Source organism: Pseudonaja textilis, chromosome 11 (genome assembly GCF_049901715.1).
Source record: "Pseudonaja textilis isolate UNSWEBS1 chromosome 11, rPseTex1.2, whole genome shotgun sequence".
Lineage (NCBI taxonomy): Eukaryota > Metazoa > Chordata > Lepidosauria > Squamata > Elapidae > Pseudonaja > Pseudonaja textilis.
In genome coordinates, this window is record NC_142000.1 from 162,501 (window position 1) to 187,237 (window position 24,737).

At 40.4% G+C, this 24,737-nt stretch overlaps 2 protein-coding genes across 10 annotated transcripts in view; one reads left to right on the forward strand and one right to left on the reverse strand.

Moving 5' to 3' along the window:
- CNOT1 (CCR4-NOT transcription complex subunit 1) overlaps positions 1 to 24,737 on the forward strand; it is a 159,059-nt gene that overhangs the window by 103,439 nt on the left and 30,883 nt on the right. For all 9 annotated transcript variants that reach the window (XM_087940247.1, XM_087940245.1, XM_087940249.1 and 6 more), the window contains 7 exons: positions 428 to 607; positions 1,566 to 1,682; positions 1,816 to 1,926; positions 11,262 to 11,339; positions 11,679 to 11,856; positions 21,008 to 21,138; positions 21,241 to 21,537. In XM_087940247.1, the coding sequence (XP_087796373.1) occupies positions 428 to 607; positions 1,566 to 1,682; positions 1,816 to 1,926; positions 11,262 to 11,339; positions 11,679 to 11,856; positions 21,008 to 21,138; positions 21,241 to 21,537 (1,092 nt within the window). The remainder of the gene's footprint in view (positions 1 to 427; positions 608 to 1,565; positions 1,683 to 1,815; positions 1,927 to 11,261; positions 11,340 to 11,678; positions 11,857 to 21,007; positions 21,139 to 21,240; positions 21,538 to 24,737) is intronic.
- On the reverse strand, positions 6,811 to 8,129 carry LOC148124809 (uncharacterized). Its single transcript, XM_087940787.1, is given in 3 exon segments — positions 6,811 to 7,384; positions 7,387 to 7,660; positions 8,109 to 8,129. Coding segments are annotated over 3 exon segments (795 nt in total). The 3' UTR covers positions 6,811 to 6,884.

The window sequence follows — 24,737 nt, forward strand, 5'->3', positions numbered from 1 at the left end:
ATTGCACGTTATTTTTCCACATATCCATATATTTTAAGACTTTAAAGGTTATCTTAGGCCAGCTTCCTGTAGAACCATTTTATTTGCAATTGATGAGTTTTTAAAGTTTCTGTTTTGTAAATGTGCATTCTGTCAAAGTGCATAAGCAAATATGTTTAGTAACACAATTGAACTAAGGTGCTTTTGGGGCAGAATGAGGTGCTGCAAATGTTAATATCAAAAGAAAAGTTTCAACATTGAAATATCTCAGTATAATTTATATTTGAGCAATTTATTGAAAACAGAATACACATTCTGGCAACTTACAATTTTCAGAAGTTATTGTTTTATTTCAGATCTTTATAATTCCTCATCTGTATGAATTGCAGAATCATTTCCAGTTCTATTACTTCATTAATCCCTTTCTGTTTCTTGTTTATGGAGCCAGGTTGAGGAACTGAAGGAAACTGTGAAAGAAGAATTCATGCCTTGGGTTTCACAGTATCTTGTGATGAAGAGAGTTAGCATTGAGCCAAACTTCCATAGTCTTTATTCAAATTTCCTTGACACTCTTAAAAATCCAGAATTTAATAAAATGGTTTTGAATGAAACATACAGAAATATCAAGGTTGGTGTCATACAGTCATATTTTCATCGTAGTGCTTTGCAAAGGTAGATCAATTGTGCAACAGATATGGAATGCATTAATTTAAACTTAGCAAACCAATCATGATTTAGTTCAGGGGTGTCAAACTCAAGTCCCGGGGGCCAGATTCGGCCCATAGAATGCTTAGATCTGGCCTGTGGGGCCAACCTGAAAATAGTGAAGGACTGGCCCACAGTGCCTCTGCCAGTGAAAATGCACCCCTTCTGAGCTCCATTTTTGCTAGCAGAAGGTAGCAGGAGACCATCCCAGCCAAAAATGGAGCTTGGGAGCCTATTTTCTCTAGCAGAGCACTCAGGCCACCACAGGTGCCCCTAGTATGAGTGATGTTAAGCTGGCCATGCCCACCCTGGCCCCCGAGGCCACACTCACCCTGATACAGCCCTAAATCAAGTTTGACACCCAGATTTAGATACTATAACATACATAACTTTTCCCTCCCCAATTATTTTCCTGTTTATGGAGGGGTGTTAAGATATCGGCTCCATCCAATGCAAATTAAGAGGCCTACACAAAAAAAGAGATCTCAGATGTTCAAGTTGGCTTTAGAAAATGCCAAGAAATACAAGGCATTATTTATAATGTACACTGGAAAATGGAGAAAAACCAAGGAATACCCAAAACAAGTCAGTTTAATTAACAAAGGCCTTCCATTGTGTCGATCACATCAAGTGTGGAATGTGTTTGTAAAATGGGAATCGCAGATATTGTCTTCATGAGTAATGTATTTACAGGTCAAGAAGCCACAGAATGGCAGAACATAGTAGAGTGGCTCCTGTGTTAAAAAAGAGTGAGATGAGGCTTGTATTCTTTATTCAGCCAGTATGCTGAATAGCTTGAGCATCCCCAGAAGAGCTATTGTGTCAGATTTGCACTCTTTCTTCTTGACAGAAGCTTTCTCTTCTTTTGGAAAAAAACGTAGGTGCTGCTTACATCGGATAAAGCTGCTGCCAACTTCTCAGACCGTTCGTTGCTGAAGAACCTGGGTCACTGGCTGGGGATGATAACACTGGCAAAGAATAAGCCCATCTTGCACACGGTGAGGATCCTTCCATATTTTCCCGTTCCCTGGTTTCTGCATTGACCTACAAACACAGCATGTATAAAGAATGAATAAAATATGCGAAAGAAACCAATTTAGCTTCTGACATTGTCTCATTTATTTGTTTTAGGATTTAGATGTCAAATCTTTGCTGCTAGAAGCTTATGTAAAAGGACAGCAGGAATTGTTATACGTTGTGCCATTTGTTGCTAAAGTATTGGAATCCAGCGTAAGAAGTGTGGTAAGTCTAAAGCACAGAGTACTTAGAATGCAAATTACATATAGAAGTAAGAATCTCCCATAAATTTCAGTGCTTTTAATAACTTCAATGGTTTCTAAGTCTCTTCTGACACGTCCACAATGTGATCCTGAAATGGGATTTAAAATATTGTCTTAAACAGGATAAGTTCCCGTTACTTACCCCAGCTTCTGCCAAACTAACAGTTTATTTTTGTTAGAAGCATCACAATTAAAATAAGGCATACTACACAACATAACATTTAAAATACAAAATGCAAGATTAAAATATTTATAAATTAAACAAATCTTGCCCAGAAACTAGCAACATTAATTGTGTGATTACCCAGGGCTGGGCATAGAAGCAACACAGCCAGAACGAAGGCTTAACTCCTCCTTATTGCTCCACCTTTCTCCTAAAATTCACTGCAAGTCCAGGAGCAAATCTCTAAACATGCACCTCCAATAGTTCCTGGCTGCTCTTAGTCCAGAGGAGCAGCACAATTCTGAGAGCAGCCACAGTTCAGCCCCCTCCAAGTGGTGTCACCATGTCTCGAAAGTGATCTTGACTACCAACAGCTCCTTGTCCCAGATTGCATAATTCCATTCTGCCACTGACAGCTTCCTGGAATAGTAGGCACACGGGAACAAGGTTCCATGAGGAGTGTAAGCCTGGAGGAGCCTGGCCCTGTTGGCTACATCTGACCCCTCCATCTCTACAACAAATGGCCACAATGGATCACAATGCTTGAGAATAGACTCAGGGACAAAGGCAGGTTTGATGGCTTCAAAGGTCCCTTGCTCCTCCACACCCCACTGAAACTTTACCCCTCTCTTGAATAAAGTGGACAAGGGGGCTGCCGGTGGCAAAATGGGAAATGAGTTGGCAAACTGCAACAGATGTTTATGTCCTTCACCTGCCACGGGCTGCCATTGCTGCAGTACCTCTACTTTATCCAAGCTGCACAGGAACACAAGGCTGCACCGCCCACATGGCCCGCGGGAACCCTCCCAGCCCACTCATTTCATACCTGGCAAACTTGCCTGTTAAGTTGCTATTTTTCCTTTTTTTTTCTTCTGACCATCAGCTGTTCTGCTGTGCTGGGAGATTTAGATTAACTAGGAAGCAGGAAATGGTTGGATTACTTGCTTTCTAGCTAATCTTTAGATCAGGCTTGTCCAACCCGTGGCTCATGGGCCGCATGCGGCCCAGGTTGCCTCGTAATGCGGCCCAGTGCCCACCCCAACCTTCGTGCCAGAGCCAGCGAGGAGGAGGAGGAGAGGCAGGCGCGAGGCGAGCGCCAGGCCAAGCAGCAACAGAAAAGGCGGGCGCCATCAGAGCGCCACCTCCTGCTGTTGCGGCTGCCGCCGCTTCTGCCCCCGCCGCCGCTGCTGCTTCTGCCTTCCAGTCCTGCCTCATCCAGCAAGGCCATTTGCAGGAGGAGAGGTAGGTGCGAGGCGGGCGAGCTTTCTCCCCCACCCCCACCCCCGCAAAATTTGGCCGGAAAATAAACCGTAATAAACCGTGATAAAAAAAACATGATAAAAAATAAATAATTTTTAATAAATAATTAATAATAAATAATAAAAACATCTCACTGACTTCATTTCCAAATAAATTTAATATGTTAACTATATTTTCTGTTTTTTTTGGATGATCAGGTATCGTTACTGTTATTTTATTTTATGTGCGGCCCAAACCAAATTTTCATCTTCTAATGTGGCCCAGGGAAGGTGAAAGGTTGGACACCCCTGCTTTAGATCTTTGGCTCTGCTTTTAAGCACAGCCGAACCTCCTTTAGGACTGAAGGTATTATTCAGTGCAGACTCATGGCAAGCAAACACCGGGCATGTTGGTCAATCCAAACAGCATGACGTTGTACTTGAAGTAGCCATAGCACATCCATTTGTCCCTGGCTCAAACTCGGACAAGGTTGTAGGCTCCCCTCAAGTTCAACTTGGTAAAGATCTTGGCTTGGCAGAGCCGCTCAATGAGTTCAAGAATGAGCGGGAGTGGGTTCCGATTCCATACTGTGATTGTGGTAGTAACAGCACAATCTGAGCTCCCCTGACTTCTTAACAAAGAGCACCAGCATGGCTAATAAAGAGGTCAAAGGCCAGATGAACCCCTTCCAGAGATTCTTATCAACCGCCAGCTCCGGTTTTGAGAGTGAGTAAATCCAGCTGACTGGCAACTTTGCATCAGGCATGAGCTCAATCAGGCATAGGGTTGTTGCGGAGCAATTGATCCACCTCCTTCTTCCTGAATACATTGGTGTACTCCACCAGCTCTGCTGGTTAGTCCAAGACTGGCCCCTTCACCATACCCCCTGCACAAGTATGAAGATGATGAGCAGCAAACTTCAGGCTGGTGAATGCACCACTCCAGATGACCAAATGGCCTGCGGTTCATGATCCAGCAAACACTCCAATCCAAGCATCAACGGCGAATTTGGCTCTGCAGCCATGTAAAACACCAACTTCTCCACATGTGCCCAGATATGCATGTGAAGGGGTCTCGCCAACACGACTACCGGCCCTGACTGCACAGCTGACTGTCAGTTGTTTCCACCAATACCAGCTGCTGCAGAATGGCCCAATGCGTGGCAAAGTCCGAATCCATAAAGTTTGCTGGGACCCCCAAGTCCACATCTTCCTGTCTGGCAAAGACACAATCACCGTGAGAATGAGATGCTACAAAGGGGTTTGTCTATGAGGCTGGGGCGATCCCCATCCAAATGCGCCCTGCCTACATAGCCCTATAGACTGGGCCTTGCCCTTTCCCTACCACCAATCCCGCCACTGGTTTGGTTGTCTTTGTGGGGCACGTGGCCGCTATATGCAAGCAAAGGCCTTTGCGATGCCATTGGTCTTCCTCAGCCTAGGTCACGTGCAACTGCACACCCAACTCCATAGGTTCTTCCTGTGGCGGTACTGTCACCGTCTTTCGGAATAGTATTAACGAGGGGGCCATTTTAATCTCTGGGGGAATGATGTTCCAGAGAGATGGAGCCACCACAGAGAAGGCCCTTCTTTTAGGTCCCACCAGGTGTATCTCCCTCAGGGATGGGACCCTCAGCATTCCCTGCCTCCTCACTCTAATGGGTCGAGTAGATGTCACTGGCAAGAGTTTTTTCCCCAGATAACCCGGACCCAAGTCATGAAGGGCTTTAAAGGTGACAACCAGCACCTTGAATTGCACCCGGTAGCAAATTGGCAGCCAATGCAGCTCCTACAGGAGAGGTGATACATTTGCACACTGGAGTCTGCATAAAACCATGCGGGCCGCTGCATTTTGCACCAACTGGAGCTTCCGGATGCTCTTTAAGGGAAGGCCCATGTAAAGCGCGTTGCAATAATCAAGACAGGAAGTGACCAGGGCATGAGTGACTTGTGAGTAGGGACCGCTGATCCAGGAAGGGGCGTAACTGGTGCACAACCCGCAGTTGCACAAATGGCCTCCTGGCCACGACCACCACCTGCTCTTCAAATAAGAGTCGTGAGTCCAGGAAAAACCCCAGATTATGCACAGGGTCTGTTTGGGGTAGTGCCACCCCATCCAAGACTAAAGGTGGTAATTCTCCCTGAACCAGCGAAACCCAGAGCCAGAGCCACTCGGTCTTGCATGGGTTTAATTTCAACCTGTTGCTCCCCATCCAGCCCCTAACATCCTCCAGGCACTGCAAGAGGGAGGACACAGCAACACTTAACTCACCACGGGCCGAGACATACAGCTGAGTCTCATCAGCATATTGGTGATACCTCAGTCCATGGTGATGGATGATCTCACCCAGCGGTTTCATATAAATGTTGAACAGGAAGCAGAGAGAGCACCGACTCCTGCGGAACCCCATAAAGCAGTGGGCGAGGGTTGGATCTCTCCACTCCTATCAACACTGACTGAGAGTGGCCACAGAGGAAGGAAGTGAACCAAGACAGCACAAGGCCTCCCACTCCCATCCCCTGAAGCTGTCCCAGGAGAATCCCATGGTCAATGGTATCAAAAGCTGCCGAGAGGTCAAGTAAAGCAAGGATGGATGCACTACCTCCATCCCGCTCCCGCCAGAGATCATCCAAAAGTGTGACCAATGCTGTTTCTGTCCCAAATCCAGGCCTGAATCCTGATTGGTAGGGGTTGAGATAATCCGTTTCATCCAGAAACCTCTGGAGCTGCTGTGCGACCACCTTCTCAACAACCTTCCCCAAAAAGGGAAGATTGGAGACAGGTCGGAAATTATCCAACCGGGTGGAGTTCAGCGATGGCTTCTGCAGAAGAGGGCGGACCACACCTCCTTAAAGTGCTGGGGCACCGTCCCCTCCTGTAGAGAAGCATTAATCACTGCCAGAGTCCACCTGCCTGTCACCTCCTGGGAAACTTTCACAAGTCAGGAGGGACATGGGTCTAAAATACAGGTGCTCGTGCGCATACTCCCTAGGATCCTTTCCACTTCCTCAGGAGCAACAGGGTCAAACTGTTCCCAGATAACATGGCAAGAACCTGCCGCAGAAGCTTTCACTGGATCAGCAACCATGCCGGCATCTAACTGGGAACGAAGTCGAGCGATTTTGTCTTCCAGAAAATCCGCAAATTCCTCAGCGTGTCCCTTCAGGTGGACCTCTATCTCCTTCCCTAAGAGGAGACAGCTCACTTTAAAGAGGGTCACTGGGCGATTATCTGCAGATGCAATTAGTTTAGAGAAGTATTTACATTTCGCCTCACGAATCACCACAAGGTAGGCCTTAGTAGCATCTCTTACCCATGTTCGATTGAGTTCACCTCCTGTCTTCCGCCAGCAGTGCTCTAGATGTTTCCTCATGCGTTTCATCCCTCTTGGTTCCTCTGTATATCATGGAGCACAGAGAGGTCTGTGAGTGAGGAGAGGTCACAAGGGTGCAATCCTATCCAGAGCCTCAGTCACTTTCCTATTCTAAATAGTGACTTAAGAGCTCAGCTGGACTGCATCATAGATCCGTAGTTATAACCCCCAGCACCTTCTGGAACCTATCTGGGTCCATTAGTCGATGGGGACAGACCAACCTAATAGTTCCTGCCTCCCTGTGGGGGGATGCAGCTTTTGAGAAACTCATTGTCACCAGACTGTGATCTGACCATGACAAGGGGACCAAGGAGAGGTCTACCAATTCCAGGTCACATAGACACTGCTCCAACAAGAAAACCAAGTCAGGACTGTGACCACTATTACTAGTCAGGCTCTGGATAATCTGGGACAGGCCTATGGAAGTCATGATTTCTATAAAATATCGGGCTACCTCCGACCCTGACCCCAGAGAAGGCAGGTTGAAGTCCCCCAGAACTATAAGCTTGGGGAATTCCACTGCCAGTCCTGCGGTGAGGTCCAGGAGCCCAGGTAGGGAAGCTGCCATGCAGCAGGGAGGCTGGTATAGCAGCAGCAATCCCATCTGATCCCTTGAGCCCAATCTGAGAAAAAGGGTCTCACAGGGACTTGTTGAACAGTGCCTCTGGAGGCTACTAGAGATTCTCTGATGACAACAGCCACACCTCCTCCCCGGCCCTGAGGTCTAGACTGGTGCCATGCTCGATAACCCACTGGGCACATTTCTGCAAAAGGAACGCCTCCCTCTGGGCTCGGCCAAGCTTCAGTTATAAAAGCCATATCAGCCTTCTCTTCAAGGATCAAATTGGCAATAAGGCTAGCCTTATTGCAAGCTGATCTCACATTTAAAAGCAGAAGTCTAAGACCAGGGCCACCACAAATCTGCTGACCAGGAAAATGAAGTGAGTGCAATGGGGCAGAACATGAGATTGGTACTAAACACTGAGATTGTGTTCCCTGTGCCTGCCCTCTCCCTTGTCTCCCATATCTCCTGTTACTCAACACCATTGAAATAGGACACACTCCTCTGCCTTCCCTGAGAACCATTCCATCCCCCATCCAGAACATTCTTCTTTAAAAAGGGGGGGGGGAAAGAAAAAAAAACTACTTTCACTGACAGATTGGTGGGGGCAAGGTGAGTTTTACAGGCACTCTAGCATTTGCTCTCAGCATCCTCAAACTCACATCACCCGTTATTGCTGCAGAGGGGTCCAGTTCCTCTTATCTCCTAATATAATCAGAATACATCCACTTGATGCATAAACAGCACCCTGCCCAGTTGCTCTCACCCACCAAACACGAAGGTACTCTTCCCCCCACCAGGTCTCACTTGGGGGAAAGGGACCAACATACTCTCATTCAACTATACAGTAGAATTGAATATAGTTCAATTCTCTGGGATAGAAGCTGTTTTTCAGCCCATTTGTCTTTGTTTTTATTATTGTCCTGTACCATCTGCCAGATGGTAATAGTTGAAAAAAGGGTGCCCAGGATGATATGGATCTTTAAGAATGTTTTGAACTTTCTTAAGGTAACGGGAACTATAAAGCTCTTCCAAAGAGGGGAGAGGGCAACCAATGATCCTCTGGCCAATGATGTTAACCCTCTGGAGTGCTTTCCTATCTGCCACTATGCAATTGGCAAACCATACACAGGTGCAGTAAGTTAAAATAGTCTCTATGGTGCAATGGTAGAAGGTCACCAGTTTTTCATTCAGTTTTTTCCTGAGAAATCTCAGGTCGTATAATCTCAGGTCGTATAATCTCTGCTGGGCTCTTTTGCCCAGTGCTGCAATGTGAGCACCCCAGGTTAGGTCCTTTTTTAGGGTAACTCCCAGAAACTTAAAACTGGCCATTTGCTCCACTCAATCTCCATTGATAAGCAAGGGCTGGATGTCTGATCTGTTCCTTCTATACTCCACTATAAGCTGCTTGGTCTTACTGGTGTTAAGGATCAAGTTACTGTCTGCACACCATAAAAGCAACTGGTCCACCTCATCTCAATAGGAAGACACATCCCCCTGGAGATGAGTCCCACCACTGTTGCATCATCTGCAAATTTAGTAATAGTATTACTAGCGTAAGTTGGAATGCAGTCATGTACATAAAGAGTATAGAGTAAGAGACTGAACACGCAGTCCTGTGGTGTACCAGTGTTAAGAATAAGGGCTGAGGAGATATCTAATCTGACCCTCTGAGAGAGACCAGACAGGAAATCCATAATCCAAAGGCAGATTAAGTAAGAAAGTCCAAGATCCGTAAGTTTAGACACTAGTCTATCTGGAAGAATTGTGATAAATGCATAAGTGCATGTGGTCAGCCGCAACTCTCTCAGATGCTGGTTCACTATCTGGGCCTTGACAGGATCCTCAAACACTGCCCATAGCTAACAGCAAAACCCAGCATAGCTATCCAGCAACAGGTTGGGATGGATTAGCAAGGGAGTCGCCCAGCGAGCCGCTGGCCCCATCAAAAGGCTAATAAAAAAACAACATGTCCTGGTCAGTGGGGAAATCCTTGGGCAGAGGCTTATGTACAGCTGGCACTGCCCAAAAAACAACAGGAATTGAGCCAGTGAGCCATCATACTAGCCCAGAACAGTTATAGGGCATTTGTGATGCAGCCTGGCAGCTTGCAGCTGTGCGAGCTATGCAGAGAGGAGGGCAACTTGCTGAGATAAATGTGCATTGTCTGCGTGAAGCTGTTCCATTTTGTCCAGCAACAGCAGTTACGTACTCTCCAAGCGCGGTGAGGGGAAACAAGTTAGTTTGTCTGGTCAGGACCAAAATGTAATTACTCAAGGCTGGGCATAGAAACAATACAGCTGAAACAAAGGCTTAACTCCCCTTTATTGCTCCAACTTTCCCCCCCCAAATCCCACCATTCACTGCAAATCCAGGAACAAAGCTCTAAACACGCACCTCCCAATAGTTCCTGGCTGCTATTAGTCCAGAGGAGCAGCACAGTTCTGAGAGCAGTTCAGGGATTTTAGTTCCAAGGAGTCGTCATCACAGGAAGAGTTCCCTGCTGTAGCACAATCCACAGCAGAACTCTGTTGCTGTGAACTTGCACATTGCCAAACAGGGCAAGACACAGTAAAGTATCCAGATGTCGAGACTGGAAAAAGGCAACACTTCTTCCCGACAAGAATCCTTCCCAACAGCATCTCTTTAAATCTCATTCCCAAGTCGTCAGGTCACCCTGCCCTGATCCCGCCTCCTCTCCATTATCGGAGGCGGGGAGGGAATTGCTCATTGGCTGAACTCCATCACTCCTCTGCTCTGCTGTCTGCCCTCCTGTCCCCTTGCTTGGTCATCCTGCGCCCTCTCTCATTCACTTCCCAGGCCTGGGGGACCTGGGACTGCTTTATCCTGCTCCTCCAATTGTTCTTCCGTCATGACAGGGCCATGACATGCTGCCAGGAGGTCGTCAAGTGTACCCTGGTCAGGACATAAAGAGCAGGTATACATATCTGTTGTTGTTTGCATATCACCACAATTGCAAAGAGCAGAAGCAACCGACAACCCCATTTATTCAGAGGGTTTCTGAAATTTGTACCCATACACAGTCTATGCAATGGTTTCCATACGTTCCAGCTTTCACCAAACCCAGGTGCCAGCTCTTCTGCTGGTTCCATCCAGTGCTGATTCTTTGTAGGTTTCCATAGGCCCACTTCACTTTCAAATTCTTCACATTTCCATCAACCTAAGAAGCTTTTCCTGGATTTTTAATCTTCGATGAGCTAAATCTAGCAGTTCAAAAGCATACAAATGCAAGTAGATAAATAGGTACCCTTTCAGCAGGAAAGTTACTGCATTCCGTATTTCATGCTGGCCACATGATGAGAGAAATGTCTCTCAGACAGTGCAGGCTCCCTTGGCTAAGAATTTGAGATGAGCACTGCCCCCTTGAGTCAGTCACGACTGGGCAGGGTTAACCTTTAAACCTTAAACCCTCTATAGTGTTGAAGGCAGAAAAGCACAATTCCACTCATACTTTAAAAAAATGGAAATGAGCAAGAATAAGTATGCAGTACATTTTGTCTGTGGCATTAACTCTATGTGATTTTCTGTGTCAGTCGTCACTTAATATAGTGTTCCTAGAGAATGTCCACAAAGCTTTTGTCCAGCCCTACACAAGTTTGTCCTCATCAGCTGGGAAAAGCTGTCCCAGATCCACATGCATTTGAAAGATAGGATGTCAATTTTTATAGAAGTAAATAAGTATAGTGGGCATCTTCTATTTAGAAGATAGGGCAGGGGTGGAAAACCCCTGGTTCTACTAAGCTACAGCCCCCATCACTCCATACCTTTGATATTTCAGACTGCAGTCCTGAGAACATATGGCAAACCACTACTCATCTCTGGATAGAATTGTGCTGCTCCCTTTTTAACATGTAATACTGTCAATTCTATTGATGTTCTATGTTTCCCAATACCATTTTTAACACCAGGATGCAGATTTTCTTCCTTCTCACCTTGTAGGTTTTCAGGCCCCCAAATCCATGGACCATGGCAATCATGAATGTTCTTGCAGAACTTCATCAGGAGCATGACTTAAAGGTAAATTGTATTTATGTTACTTATACTTTTCAACTGTCTCTTGTTTAGAACATGAATTTGCTTCAAGGTTTGGACTCAACTGTTGAATATGATTAAATCAGATCAAAATGTTGAACCAAGGATATCCTGCTGAAGTAGTCGCTGAAGTAATCAACTACTTTTATGTTTCTAGCACAGTTTAGATTTAATTTTCTATGTAATCTTACCTTGAAAGGAATCATTATTTTGCAAAGTATGCAATGATTTGGAATGATAGATGGACATTATTGTGAAAAATCACTATCAATATAGCTTAAAATAATTACATTATTAAATCTGAAATTGTTAAATATTGTACAGCTGAATCTGAAGTTTGAAATTGAAGTGCTCTGTAAAAACCTGGCCCTTGACATCAATGATCTAAAACCTGGTAGTCTTCTAAAAGACAAGGACCGGTTGAAAACCCTGGATGAACAATTATCTGCTCCAAAAAAGGATATAAAACAAGCAGAAGAACTACCACCAATTACTACTACCAGTAAGTATCAGAATAATTCTTGTCTGCACTATACTAATATAATTTGTATTTCCCAGAGTGATGAGTAAAACAAGGTTGTTCTCAGATTTATTCTTTGTTAACAATTGTCACCAGTCTTGTGCACCAGCTTCATATGAAACTCAAAATATTTAAAAACAAAATGAAAGGTCTGCTGCCGTGTCTTCTTTTCTTTGCTGCTTGGTGGAGAGTTTCAAACTCTACAAACCTTTGTGAAGGACAGGTCTATCAAGGGCTATGGGCCTCGAAGACTCAATATTATCTTCAGCATGTCGTAGCTTCAAATATTAATTGCAGGGATTGATGGAAGATCCTAATCTCCCATTTGTTTTATTTATTTTTAAGATTTATTATTTTTTTAGACAAACATAGACAAACACAACATAAAAACATCAGCCATCTTCCAGATATATACATACAGTGTGTCGGTTGGTTTACAAATTGTTTTGTGCATTCACTTCATAGTCATCACTTACAATTTCATTGTATATGTTCTCATACTGTCAATCAAATATTACTAAATACATTAATATCATTGTTAATCATTTGACGGTACTATTATTCATTCATGTTTTACAAAATAATCCATACTTTACTTGATTTATTTTATGACAATTGATATCATCCCAAATCTATCCTATAATTATATTGTAGTTATAATAAAAATAATACATATTAATAATATATATATATATTCTAAATATATTCTAAAAATCTACATATTTCATTGCCATGTTTTATTGTCTAACCATTGATAAAATAAATCCCAAATCTTATAAAATTGTTTATCTTCTTGTTTTCTGATTTCAAATGTCAATCTACTCATTTCAGCACATTCCATTATTTTCTTAATAACTTCCTCCTGCGATGGTATTTTCTCATTTTTCCAATTTCCAATTCCAAATACAATCCTAGCCGCTGTTAATACATTTACAATCAAATACTTCAGTTCCTTCCTGTATATTTCAAGTAAAATTCCCAATAAAAATATCTCTGGTTTCAAGTCTATGTGTTTTTTTGTCATTTTTTGCAACCATGTGTGGATTTTAGTCCACCACATGGTAATGTGAGCCAGGTATCTGATGACATTTCCAACATTTTTCAGATTTGTTCTTGAATATTCTTGCTATTCTTGTTGGGGGGAAGTGCCACCTGTAAAACATCTTATACAAATTTTCTTTATATGCTGTTGACATTGTCATTTTATAATTTTGAGACCACAATTTTTGCCATTTCTCTAAATCAATCCCATATCCAAAATTTTCCCCCAAGCAATCATTGTTTCTTTGATTTGTTCTTCTTCTAGCTTAATTTCTAATAAATATCCATACAGTTTTTAAATCACCTTTTCATCAGTATCTGTCAAAATCTTATCTAAATCAGTCAATTTATCATAGAAACCTTCTATTTTAGAATCTTTATCATATCTTGAATGCATTTGCGCATATGAAAACCAATTCATCTTTATACCTTGTTCCTCCAGTTTTTGCATAGATTTAAGTTCACCCTTTTAATTCAAAATTTCACCATATCTAACAGTTTGTTCCTTTTTATATATTATAGGATAAGAGAAAGCATCAATAATTGATAGCCAGACTGGAATTTTCAAATAACATTGTCTTTTAATCTTTTCCCAGTTTAACCACAGAGCCTTCCGTATATAATGTCTTCTAAATTACCCCTGTGTTTAGTTCCTTTGTACCATAGGAAGGCATGCCACCCCAAAAAATAGATCATGTCCTTCTAATGTCAACAATCTAGTATTTCTTAATGTTATCCATTCCTTGACCCACATCAAACTTGTAGCTTGATAGTACAATTCCCAATTAGGCAAACCAAATCCTCCTCTTATTCTAGTATCTTGCAAGAGTTTTAGTTTTATTCTCGCTTTCTCACCTTGCCCTATATATTTCAACACAATTTTATTTAAATCTTCAAAGTAATCTTTTCCAAGCCTAATTGGAATTGTTTAAAACAAATATAAAATTCTGGGTAATATATTCATCTTGATTGTTGATATTCTCCCTATTAATGACAATCGTAAGTTTTCCCATTTCGCCAAATCTAACACTATCTGCTGTTTGAGTTTAATATAATTATTCTCTTTAAGTGTGCTACATCTTGCTGTCAAATGTATCCCCAAGTACTTGATCTTATTTGTGACCTGAATTTTCAAAACATCCGCCAATTCTTCCGTTTGTCCTGATAACATATTCTTTGTCAAAATCTTTGTTTTGTCTTTATTTATTTTCAAACCAGCCACCTTTCCATATACCTCTATCTTTTCTATCAATTGTAATGCTATTTCTAGTGGATCTTCTAAAATGAAAACCAGATCATCTGCGAATGCTTGCAATTTAAATTCTTCCTTTTTAATTTTCATCCCTTTTATATCCTTTTCTTCTCTAATATTTCTATTTAGCACTTCCAAGGTTAACACAAACAACAAAGGTGACAGTGGACACCCTTGTCTTGTTCCTTTTCTTATATCAATAGAATCCATCAATTCTCCCTCTATCATTACCTTTGCCGTTTGCTTATGATATATAGCTTCTATTGCATGGATAAATTTTTTGCCAAAGTCCACCTGTTCCAGCTGTAATAACATAAATCGCCAATTCACATTGTCAAAGGCCTTCTGTGCATCTAAGCCATTTGTTTTTCAGGGTATGCCTGGTAATATTTCAAAGTGTCCAAAATTACTCTCATATTGTCTTTAATTTGTCCCTTTGGCAGAAATCTATTTTGATCGGGATGAATAAAGTTATTTAAGCATTTTTTGAGTCTTTCTGCCAATATTGAAGCAAAGATTTTATAATCTGAGTTTTGTAGGGAAATAGGTCTATAATTCTTAATTTGTAATGGGTCGGCGTCCTCTTTTGGGACAAGTGCAATATAAACTTCTGACCATGATTTGGGTATCCTCTTCTTTAACATAACTTCATTCATAACTTCTAACAATGGAAGATTCAACGATTCTTGTAATGTCTTGTAAAATTCTGCTGGAAGTCCATCTGGGCCTGGTGCCTTTCCATTATTTTGTTTCTTAAGTGCTTCAGTTAACTCCATCATTGTTATATTGCTTTCTAACATTATTTCAATCTCTTTAGGTATCTGGGGTAGGTTAGCATTCGGTAAGTACTGTTTAACTCTTTCATCATCAATATTGTGTGTTAGTTTCCCATAGTAATCTCGTATGATTTTCTTCTTCTCTTTACTTCCATAGCAAGCTTGTCCTTGATCATCTATTAATTGCAATATTTTCCTTGATTCTCTCTCCTTTCTCAGTTTATATGCTAACCATCTACCTGGTTTATTCGCATCTTCAAAATAGTTCTGCTTCGCACCTCTGATTTTCTGTGCTAATTCTCCTTGTTCCATTAATCCCATTATATGTTTAATTATATCCATTTTTAACTTAATGTCCTTTTTCTGTGGCATTTTCTGTAACACTTTTTCAAGTCCTTTATACTCATCCTCTAATGTCTTAGAGGCTAGTCTTTTCATAATATTTTTTTTTCCTTGTATAGTCTATTATCAAACCTCTGGCATATGCCTTCATCCCATACATTCTGCATTGATGTGTCTTCTTTTTTATTTTCTTTAAAGAAAAAAACCAATTCTTTCTCCATTCTCTGTATAAAGTCTTTTTCTTTTTGTATGGTATTATTTAATGTCCATCTAGATCTTCTTCTTTGTCCTTTCCATTTAATTGTCATTGGGTTATGATCTGCCCAAGTACTTGTTTCAATGTTTATTTCTTGGAGATTAGCGATCAAGTCTGTTGACATCCATATCGTATCTATTCTGGACCATGATGAATGTCTGTTTGAATAGAAGATGTATTGTAGCCTAATCTCCCATTTGTGAGTGCCACAGAGTTATCCAATTGACCCCTGTAAAAAAATAAGTTGATGGATACAATGTCTTGGCCTGATCCATGGGGGCATTAGTGAACTGTCCTTTGGGAGCGAAGGTGTGGTGGTTGTTACAGGGGCTTGGTAGATTGAAGATGGGGATAATGCCTACATGGGACTTTCTTAGGGGCTGGGGTTCATGAAGTTGAAGAAAGTAGACAGGAGGGAGGATGCTCATTGCAATGATACCTAAAGGAATTTATGGTGGGAGACATAGGGAGAAAGATGAAATTTGATAATAGTCCCCTCTCAGGGGTCCAAACCTCATTTTTAGAATAGGTCAGACGGTCTTCTGCTACAGCTTCTAGTCTTTTTTTTTCCTCAATTTTTTTTATTTCGATCTACATATAACAACAATACATTAACAGTGTGGCATCAATATATCATACATCTCTCATTGCATATATTCATATTAATTCATACTTCTTCAATATTTATTTTCAACCTTACTCTCTCCAAATGCCTACCACCATATCAATTAAACATACCTAGTAATTCCATTATTCAATTTCCTCCCTGTTTTCATTTTATATTTTTAAAATAAAGAATTCTCATTTGTCAAGCAGTATGCTTCCAGGTTTCACATCTCAGTACAAACATGACCATAGTTACCTATTCATTTTATTTGTTTAATTTCATATTGCATCATCCTTGTCATTATTAAATATTAAGCTTATCTTATTCAATCCCAATTCATGTTCTCATATCTTATTTTACAATATCTAAAATTCTCATCTCAATTCTGTTCATCTATTCAATTCCAAATCCTGATATATATCCTTCCATTTTTCTTAGTATATTCTCATATCTTATTTTACAATGTTATCTAAAATTCTCATCTCCTTTCTATTGTTATTTCTCTTTTTTTTTGTCACATTTGTCATTTTATCGATCCTTATCTGTAAATATAATTGTCCTCTCGAATTAGTAATTCAAGCTAACCACCTTCATTCTTCCTTAATATCAATCCCCCTATCTAGTATAAAACACAAATATATATATATTTCTCAGATTCCGCATTATATTTTCTCTAAAAATCATCTATACCAGGCTTGTCCAACCCGCGGCCCACGGGCCGCATGCGGCCCAGGTCGCCTAGTAATGCGGCCCAGTGCCCACCCCAACCTTCGTGCCAGAGCCAGCGAGGAGGAGGAGGAGAGGCAGGCGCGAGGCGGGACGAGGCGAGCGCCATGCCAAGCAGCAAGAAAAAAGGCGGGCGCCGTCAGAGCGCCACCTCCTGCTGTTGCCGTCGCCACCCCCGCTTCTGCCCCCACCGCCACTTCTGCCCTCGCTGCCGCTGCTGCCCCCGCCGCCGCTTCTTCCCCCGCTGTCGCTGCCGCTGCTGCCTCCGCCGCCGCCGCTTCTTCCCCTACCGCCACTGCCACTTCTGCCCCGCCGCCGCTTCTGCCCTTGCCGTCGCTGCCACTGCTGCCCCTGCTGCCGCCGCTTCTTCCCCCGCCACTGCTGCTGCTTCTGCCCCCACCGTCGCTGCTGCTGCTGCCCCCGCCACTGGTGGGGGAAGAAGCGGCGGGGGGGGGGAAGAAGCAGGGGCGGGGGCGGGGGCAGAAGTGGCAGTGGTGGCGGGGGAGGGCTTCTGCCCCCGCTGCTGCTGCTGCTGCTTCTGCCTTCCAGTCCTGCCTCATCCACCTGGGCCATTTGCAGGAGGAGAGGTAGGCGTGAGGCGTGCGAGCTCCCCGCAAAATTTGGCCAGAAAATAAACCGTGATAAAAAAACTGTGATAAAAAAAACCGTGATAAAAAATAAATAATTTTTAATAAATAATAAATAATAAAAACATCTCACTAACTTCATTTCCAAATAAATTTAATATGTTAACTATGTTTTCTATGGTTTTTTGGGATGATTAGGTATCGTTACTGTTATTTTATGTGCAGCCCAAACCAAATTTTCATCTTCTAATGTGGCCCAGGGAAGGTGAAAGGTTGGACACTCCTGATCTATACATTACAAAATGCTATTTTCAATACATTCTTATACATCCCAACGTGTTGCCTTGCGGAATCCCCTTCCTAATCCCTTTTTTCACCCATTATCTCTCACTCTTTGAACAATGTACCTTCTTTCCATCCTTGTTTGTTTCCTGTTCCTCTTTATTTTCTGGTCCTTTCTCTTAATTCCCTTTTTCCCCATTCTTATTTTCCTTTTCTCATTCCAGTTATTAAACTTTTCTCTCTCTCTCTTTTGATTTTTCTTTTGCACTTCCTTTTTCTGCTTTTTCCTTTAACCTTTTTCCCTTTAACCATTTTCTGAATCATTCTCCCTTTTATCATCCCATCAGACCACAAATTTTTAATTCTAATTCTTTTTCCCCCTGCTTAGATAATTGTTGTTCGTTTTGTCCTTCTAAATTGGCTTCTTCTTCATAAAACTCCTCCTCCTCTGGTTTATTATGTTCTTGTGTATGCTGAGTCACCATTTCTAATTTCTGTAGTACATAATTACACATTCCAAGTTTGATTTTTATCATGTTCCTTGTATCTTGCATATCCAATCTTATATCTTGTGAGTCCAGTCTTATATCAACAAGTAGCTCCTCCATTATATCTTCTCCTTTTTTCTTTTTCTTTTCTCTTCCTTAACAGCTGAAATCCTCTTCTTTAGTAGATATATTCAATCCCAGAGTCCAGTATATTATTTCAGCCAATATCTTTTGAGTTTATTTTCAACAATTCATACTCTTGAGTCTTTATTCTGAATCCTCTAATTGGCCTCCAAACTGTTTCCCAAATTACTGGCTGTAATAAAGTTCCTTTTGTTTTCTTTCAAGTTCCAAGTCCAAACTTTCAAAAAGACCAGACACTCATTTTAAAACATACTAAAGTTTTCCTGTACCATCAGGTGGCACTCTTGAGTCTTTTTCATTTTAACTTTCTTTGTTGAATATAAAATTTTTATTAAGTTTGCTAATTTCAATCATTAGCTATTCTTTTCAATACACCCAATTCCAGCATTTAGTTATGCCCTTTAAGTGCCCACAGTTCAATATCTGCCCAGTTTAATTTTTAAACCTTTGTTGTATTAATGTATTTTTCTTTAAATTTATCCTCCAGATTAGTCCAATAGAATAATCAATTTGGAATAATCCATATTTAAAAACCAATTTCTTTCTCATTTTCTGTGGTGGCCACTTCCACACACTTTCCTCCAAAATAGCCCTTTAATTAGATACTGGGGTACCTCAAAAGCGATGTCCTTTGCCTGGTTCACACTCTGCTCGCTACTTCTCTCTCCAGCACAAAACTTAGTTTCCCGGAGTGTTCTTTCATGGTGGCCATTTTAGAACCACCGCTACAGCTTGCCTTTGGGAGGGATTTTCCTGTCAGAGAGGGGAATTGCGGCTCCCCTCGACCCTCTCAGCAATTTCTCCCTTCTTCACCATCCCACCAGGGTGGCTCCGGTTCCAATTGGGACCCTCCAGCAAGTGAACTCAGGCAAAACTGCACATGATCGCGGATTCCGCAACGACACCAACGAGGAACAAACTGGAAGTTCTGCTACAGCTTCTAGTCTTGAATACCAGGTCTGTCTCATCATGGGCAGACCTACCTTGCATTATTGAGACTTGGGTCAAGACTTGAGAGTTGTGCTTTACACCAACCAGAGCTTTAGGCAGAGAACATATAGTGGTGATCCCAGAGGCTCTGAAGTGTGCTAGAGACACTTTTCTGCAATAAACAGAATTAAATGCAGTATTTGAGGCAGGATAGAATGGAACTGCATTTCTTTTGATATGGTTGGGAACTGTGTTTCTGTAGATGAAGCCAAAAATTGCTTTTGCCGTTCGTTTATTACTGAATTTCTATGCCGTTGCCTATTGTTTTAACTTGTATTCCATTTGTAATCAACTGTTATTTCAAACTCTGAAGCATAAGTTTTTATATAACTCCTTCAGTCTGTAACACAACTCATTAGAGGAGTTAAAGAAGGTGCTAGTTATAAAATCCAGTTCTCTTTGGTGCTGGCAGGATTATTTTCATGGTCATCTACCAGATATATTCAGATGCATTTCTCTTGGTGGACATCTGAAAAAAGCCTTATGCTGCTTATCAGTTCTGAGAAACAGACTATACATTTTTTTCTCCCTCTACCCCGGGATGAGGAGAGGAGATACCCCTATACATAAAGATAGAAAACTTGTTTCTGCTTGATACACGTCCTAAAAGACCCTTTCACATGTTCAAATATGAAGGATAAGTGCAAAGAGTGTTCCATGTAATTGGGGGCAGCCCTGTGCAATTATTTTTTTTTATTTTTTTTATTGAACAAACACACACAAAAAGAAAAAGACATTTAAAAACAATGGTCTTGGTGTACCACACCTTAGTTATCTTATAAAGAATAATACATCTTTACATTTTATATACATAGTATATAATATATAAACATTAATCCTTGTTTATATTTTTTTATCTTTCCTGGTTTCCAACCTGTGAGAAAACTTTCTCCATATTTTGTAGTAATCAGAATCATCCTTATTTTTTAATTCTTGCGTCAATTTATCCATTTTGGTGCAGAACCAAATTTTCCTAATTATTTCTATTTCACCTGGAGTTTCTTTACATTTCTATTTTTGGGCATAAACTAATCTTGCAGCTGTGATTACATGGATTATTGAATACATTATATCTTTGTCATATTTCCCCACATTAATTCCCAACAAGAAAAATTCGGGTCTATATTATATTTTAATTTTGCACATCTCTTCTAACCATTTCTGGATTTTCTGCCAGAACATTTGGGCTTTCTTACAGTTCCACCATAGATGATAATACATTCCATTTTCCTTATTACACTTCCAACATATAGGGGATAGATTTGGGTACATTTTAGGCAACTTAGATGGTGGATTATGCCATCTATAAAACATTTTATATAAATGTTTATAAGAAGCATCTCTGGTGGTGGTTATGAAGCACGTATAGTTTATTGACAACCCATCCATTGTCATTGCCAATGCTAATTGTCCCAATATAGCTTTTATTTGGACTTCTACTCAGTGTAGGAGGTATGCCAAATGATTATAATTTTAGAATACTTACTAATGCAATTGTAAAATTTAGCAGAGCAATGTTTTCCTTTATACTTACTTGACTTCTCTGTTATTCTAATGAAGCATTTTATTTCCAGTAATACATCAGCTATGTTTCTGAATGTAAGTTTAATTTAAAAAAATCTTATGCTCTTGAATTTTTTAGCTACTTCTACAACTTCAGCTACCAGTACCACATGCACAGCTACTGTTCCTCCACAGCCACAGTACAGTTACCATGATATCAACGTATACTCCCTGGGAGGGCTGGCTCCACACATTACTCTAAACCCGACTGTAAGTATCAGCTCTCCTGTGCGTTGGCTGGGCTGGGTGTTACTTGTTTGTATTGGTGTTAAAACTAGACAAGATGGATTGTAATGGCTGCTCTCTTTTCAGATTCCCTTGTTCCAAGCCCATCCACAGTTAAAGCAGTGTGTACGCCAAGCCATAGAGCGTGCAGTTCAAGAACTGGTTCATCCAGTAGTGGACCGCTCGATTAAAATTGCTATGACTACTTGTGAACAAATAGTGAGGAAGGATTTTGCGCTGGACTCAGAAGAGTCGCGCATGCGTGTGGCAGCACATCACATGATGCGGAACCTGACGGCTGGCATGGCCATGATTACCTGCAGGGAGCCCTTGCTGATGAGCATTGCGACCAACCTGAAGAACAGCTTTGCAACTGCGTTGCGGGTAGGTGTGTTGTTCACAAGAAAGGCTGTCTGGAACAAAGGGAGTTGGAAGCATTTTTAGGATGTACTTGAACGTTCAGGTCAATATTTCTTACATGAAGATTGCCCGTGATACTTTCCAAGGTATTTCAAAGAATGAGATTGGCCACCAAGGAATACCATATGCTTTGTTTCATCCTTTCTTAGAGTCGCCAGATGTAAATAGCCAGGTATGTAAGCCCAGCAGAATAATATCTGTCTATCTCTGTCTGATAGATCCCAATTGGATAAAGCACACAGGATATACATTTGCATAAAAATAAGAGAAAATTCCACCATCACAAAAGATGGCATGGAGGTTGCGTAAAACCCTAAACATGAGGAAAACCTAATGTAAAATCCATATTTCTCTGCTCTGAGAGCTTAAGGGAAGATGGACTGTGTACCAGTCTGATAAGATTGCATATCTGATGAACGCATAGTTAAGTGGAATTCTTTAAAAGTGCAATGATTCCAGGAAGCTGTTTAAAATTAACTACAATTTAAAATTCAAATAACGTGCAATTTATATTAACTGCGGTTTAATTGAAACATACCTCTTTTAGAGTAGATTGGTTAGAAATAAATCATAATTAAGATTAACCACAGTGTCCTGCATTTGAACAAGAGGGTGACAGCAATTAATCACAAATTAAAGAAAAATCTTGACTCTTCTTTGTAGCTACATCAAAAATGAAGAGGCAATACTGTATTGTTCGGATCCAAGCCAAATGTATTTTGTATTAAAATAATTTCTAAACAAAATCAATCTCAAGAATTAATACTTACATCTGATGAAAATTATTGAGAATCAGAAAATCCTGAAATAATTTTATGCTGGGTATGTTAAAATTAAATCTGAATTCAATACAACAGACAATTCAATTTTTCCCATGAAGTCTGTAATGCAGAATGTGAGATTAGTTTAGATTAAGAAATGCAGAACATATAGCTGTCACATCTAAATTCATGTGTATATCTGAGAACTTGGTATGGCTGTTTAATAGATGAAATTTGGCATGCAGGCAACTTAGGTTTAAAGGAAATATAATGGTATGCACATCCTACCATTTCAGGAAAGGATCATTCCGTTCGTCCTTTGAGGTCCATTGCCCTGGCAGCTCTGCTGGTTTTGGAAATAAATCCTCCAGTTTGGAAGCAGTTTGTGATATAGCAGACTTGAAATGTGATATCTGAAATGTTTCTCACATGGTTTTGTGACTATATAGAAAACAGGCACAACTTTTTTTTTAATAAAGTTTTATTTGGGTTTTCACACATACAAAATACAAGTAAAACATCTTTTTTGAAAATAGCATGGTCCCGGGTTGAATTGAATTTCATGCTCCTTTTTGTGTTCTATTCCATATCTTATACTATTCTACATTTTCTATATAGTTTTCCCGTCTTTTAATTTTCTCAATTTTATTTTGATTATCTCATCTCAGTTCAAATCATTATATCTATACTTTTGTCTGTTCTGTTTCAATTTCATATCATCTTTTCTCATTAAACAAATTTTCTCCTGTAGTTACTAATTGGAGTATGACACCTTTATATCTTTTAATTACATCCATTCAACTCTTATTTAAACTTCAATATATACCTTAAGGTTATGACCTTCAATATAATACATAATTTCCAATCGAATTCTGCTTGGTACATTCTTAAAATACACACTATATTCTTTAACAAAAAAGAATTATGAATATATGTAATTATAAACCCTCATTCCATTCCAATTCAGTTCTATCATTAATAATCATTAAAATCTTAACATCTTTAACATTTCTTTTCAATTAAATATCATACTTCCTTAGAGACACATATAATCTCCATAATTAATTTTTCCCTTATTTCTTGTCACATATGTTTTGTAAGTCATTAAATATTCATTTTGTTACATTTATTTATTGACAAGCATTCCACTGAATTACGATAGCTATTTTATCAAACATTTTAATCATACATTGTTTCATATTTTCTAAAATTATTTCTATTTCTAATATAACAATACTATCTTATGTACCTTTGCAGAATCCCTTTTTCCATTAAATTTTCACCCATTATCTCTAAATAGGCTCTGTTTCTCTACATTTTGTTTCTGTCCTTTATAACTTCTTTTCCTTTCTTTCTTTCCTCTCATCTTCTCCATCCCCTTTTTACCCCCTTGTCTCTCTACTTCTAATTCTCTCTTCTGCATTTCCCTCTTCTGTTGCTTTCTGATTTTATACTTATTTTTTACTCTATTTTTGGGGGTGGGGGGGGGGTTTCCCAATCTTAAACTTTCAATTTTCTTTCCCCCTTTCCTTTTTCTCCCCCACCTAAGATTATTTGTTCATTAAAGATGGCTTCTTCTTGTCCCAGTCTTCTTGTTCTGCGGGCATTTCTTGTTGTTTCTCATAGTTCCAAATCTCCATTTGTAAGAACTGAAATACAAAGCCAAAAGAGCCTCTTCCTTCTTGTGCATCTTCTTTGTACTTTTTAAGTTCCATTTTCAGTTCTTCTAAAAGTGGAGCCATTTTAAACAGTTTTAAACAACCACCCGATTGATTTTAGTCATTCAAATACAATAACCAAAAATCCAGAGATCATCCAGTAATCCAAATGCTCCCAAGCTGTTTCTTCTTATTTCTTTTTCCACTTTCTCTTCCTGGGGTTTTACTATTTTGTTGCGATGTTTCAGTTAAAATGTATCTTTTGGAATTCTTGTTGAGATTTTGCTGTAAGTTCTTTTTAATTCCAGGTAGTCTCCCTTCCAGATCCTGCACTTTTATTCTTTTTCTCTCCTTTCCTGTTTTCAAAAGCTTTTGATTATCCAGAAATCTTTATTATCCCTTTGACTTTTTATTTTCAGTATTAAATGCCTATGAATGTCAAAGTGGATTTTTTTCCAATTACTTGCTTAAGTCTCTTAGCTGTCAGTATAGGAAAAGGAGAAAAAAAACCAAATCTTTTCCCTTTTCTCTCTCCTTGCAGCTTAAAAATCTTCTTAGGGAACAATGTTATTGTTTTTTTAATAGTTTCAATTCTAGGGTACCTTATTTGTTGCTTTTGCTGTTTGACCCGGTCAACCAAAACTTTCTCTTCTTATCTTCCTCCTGCACATTCTTTTCTGGTCGAGTTCTTCTTTGTGGTGGCCATTTTTGACCACTGCTACAACCGCCTTCGGGAAAGGGAGTA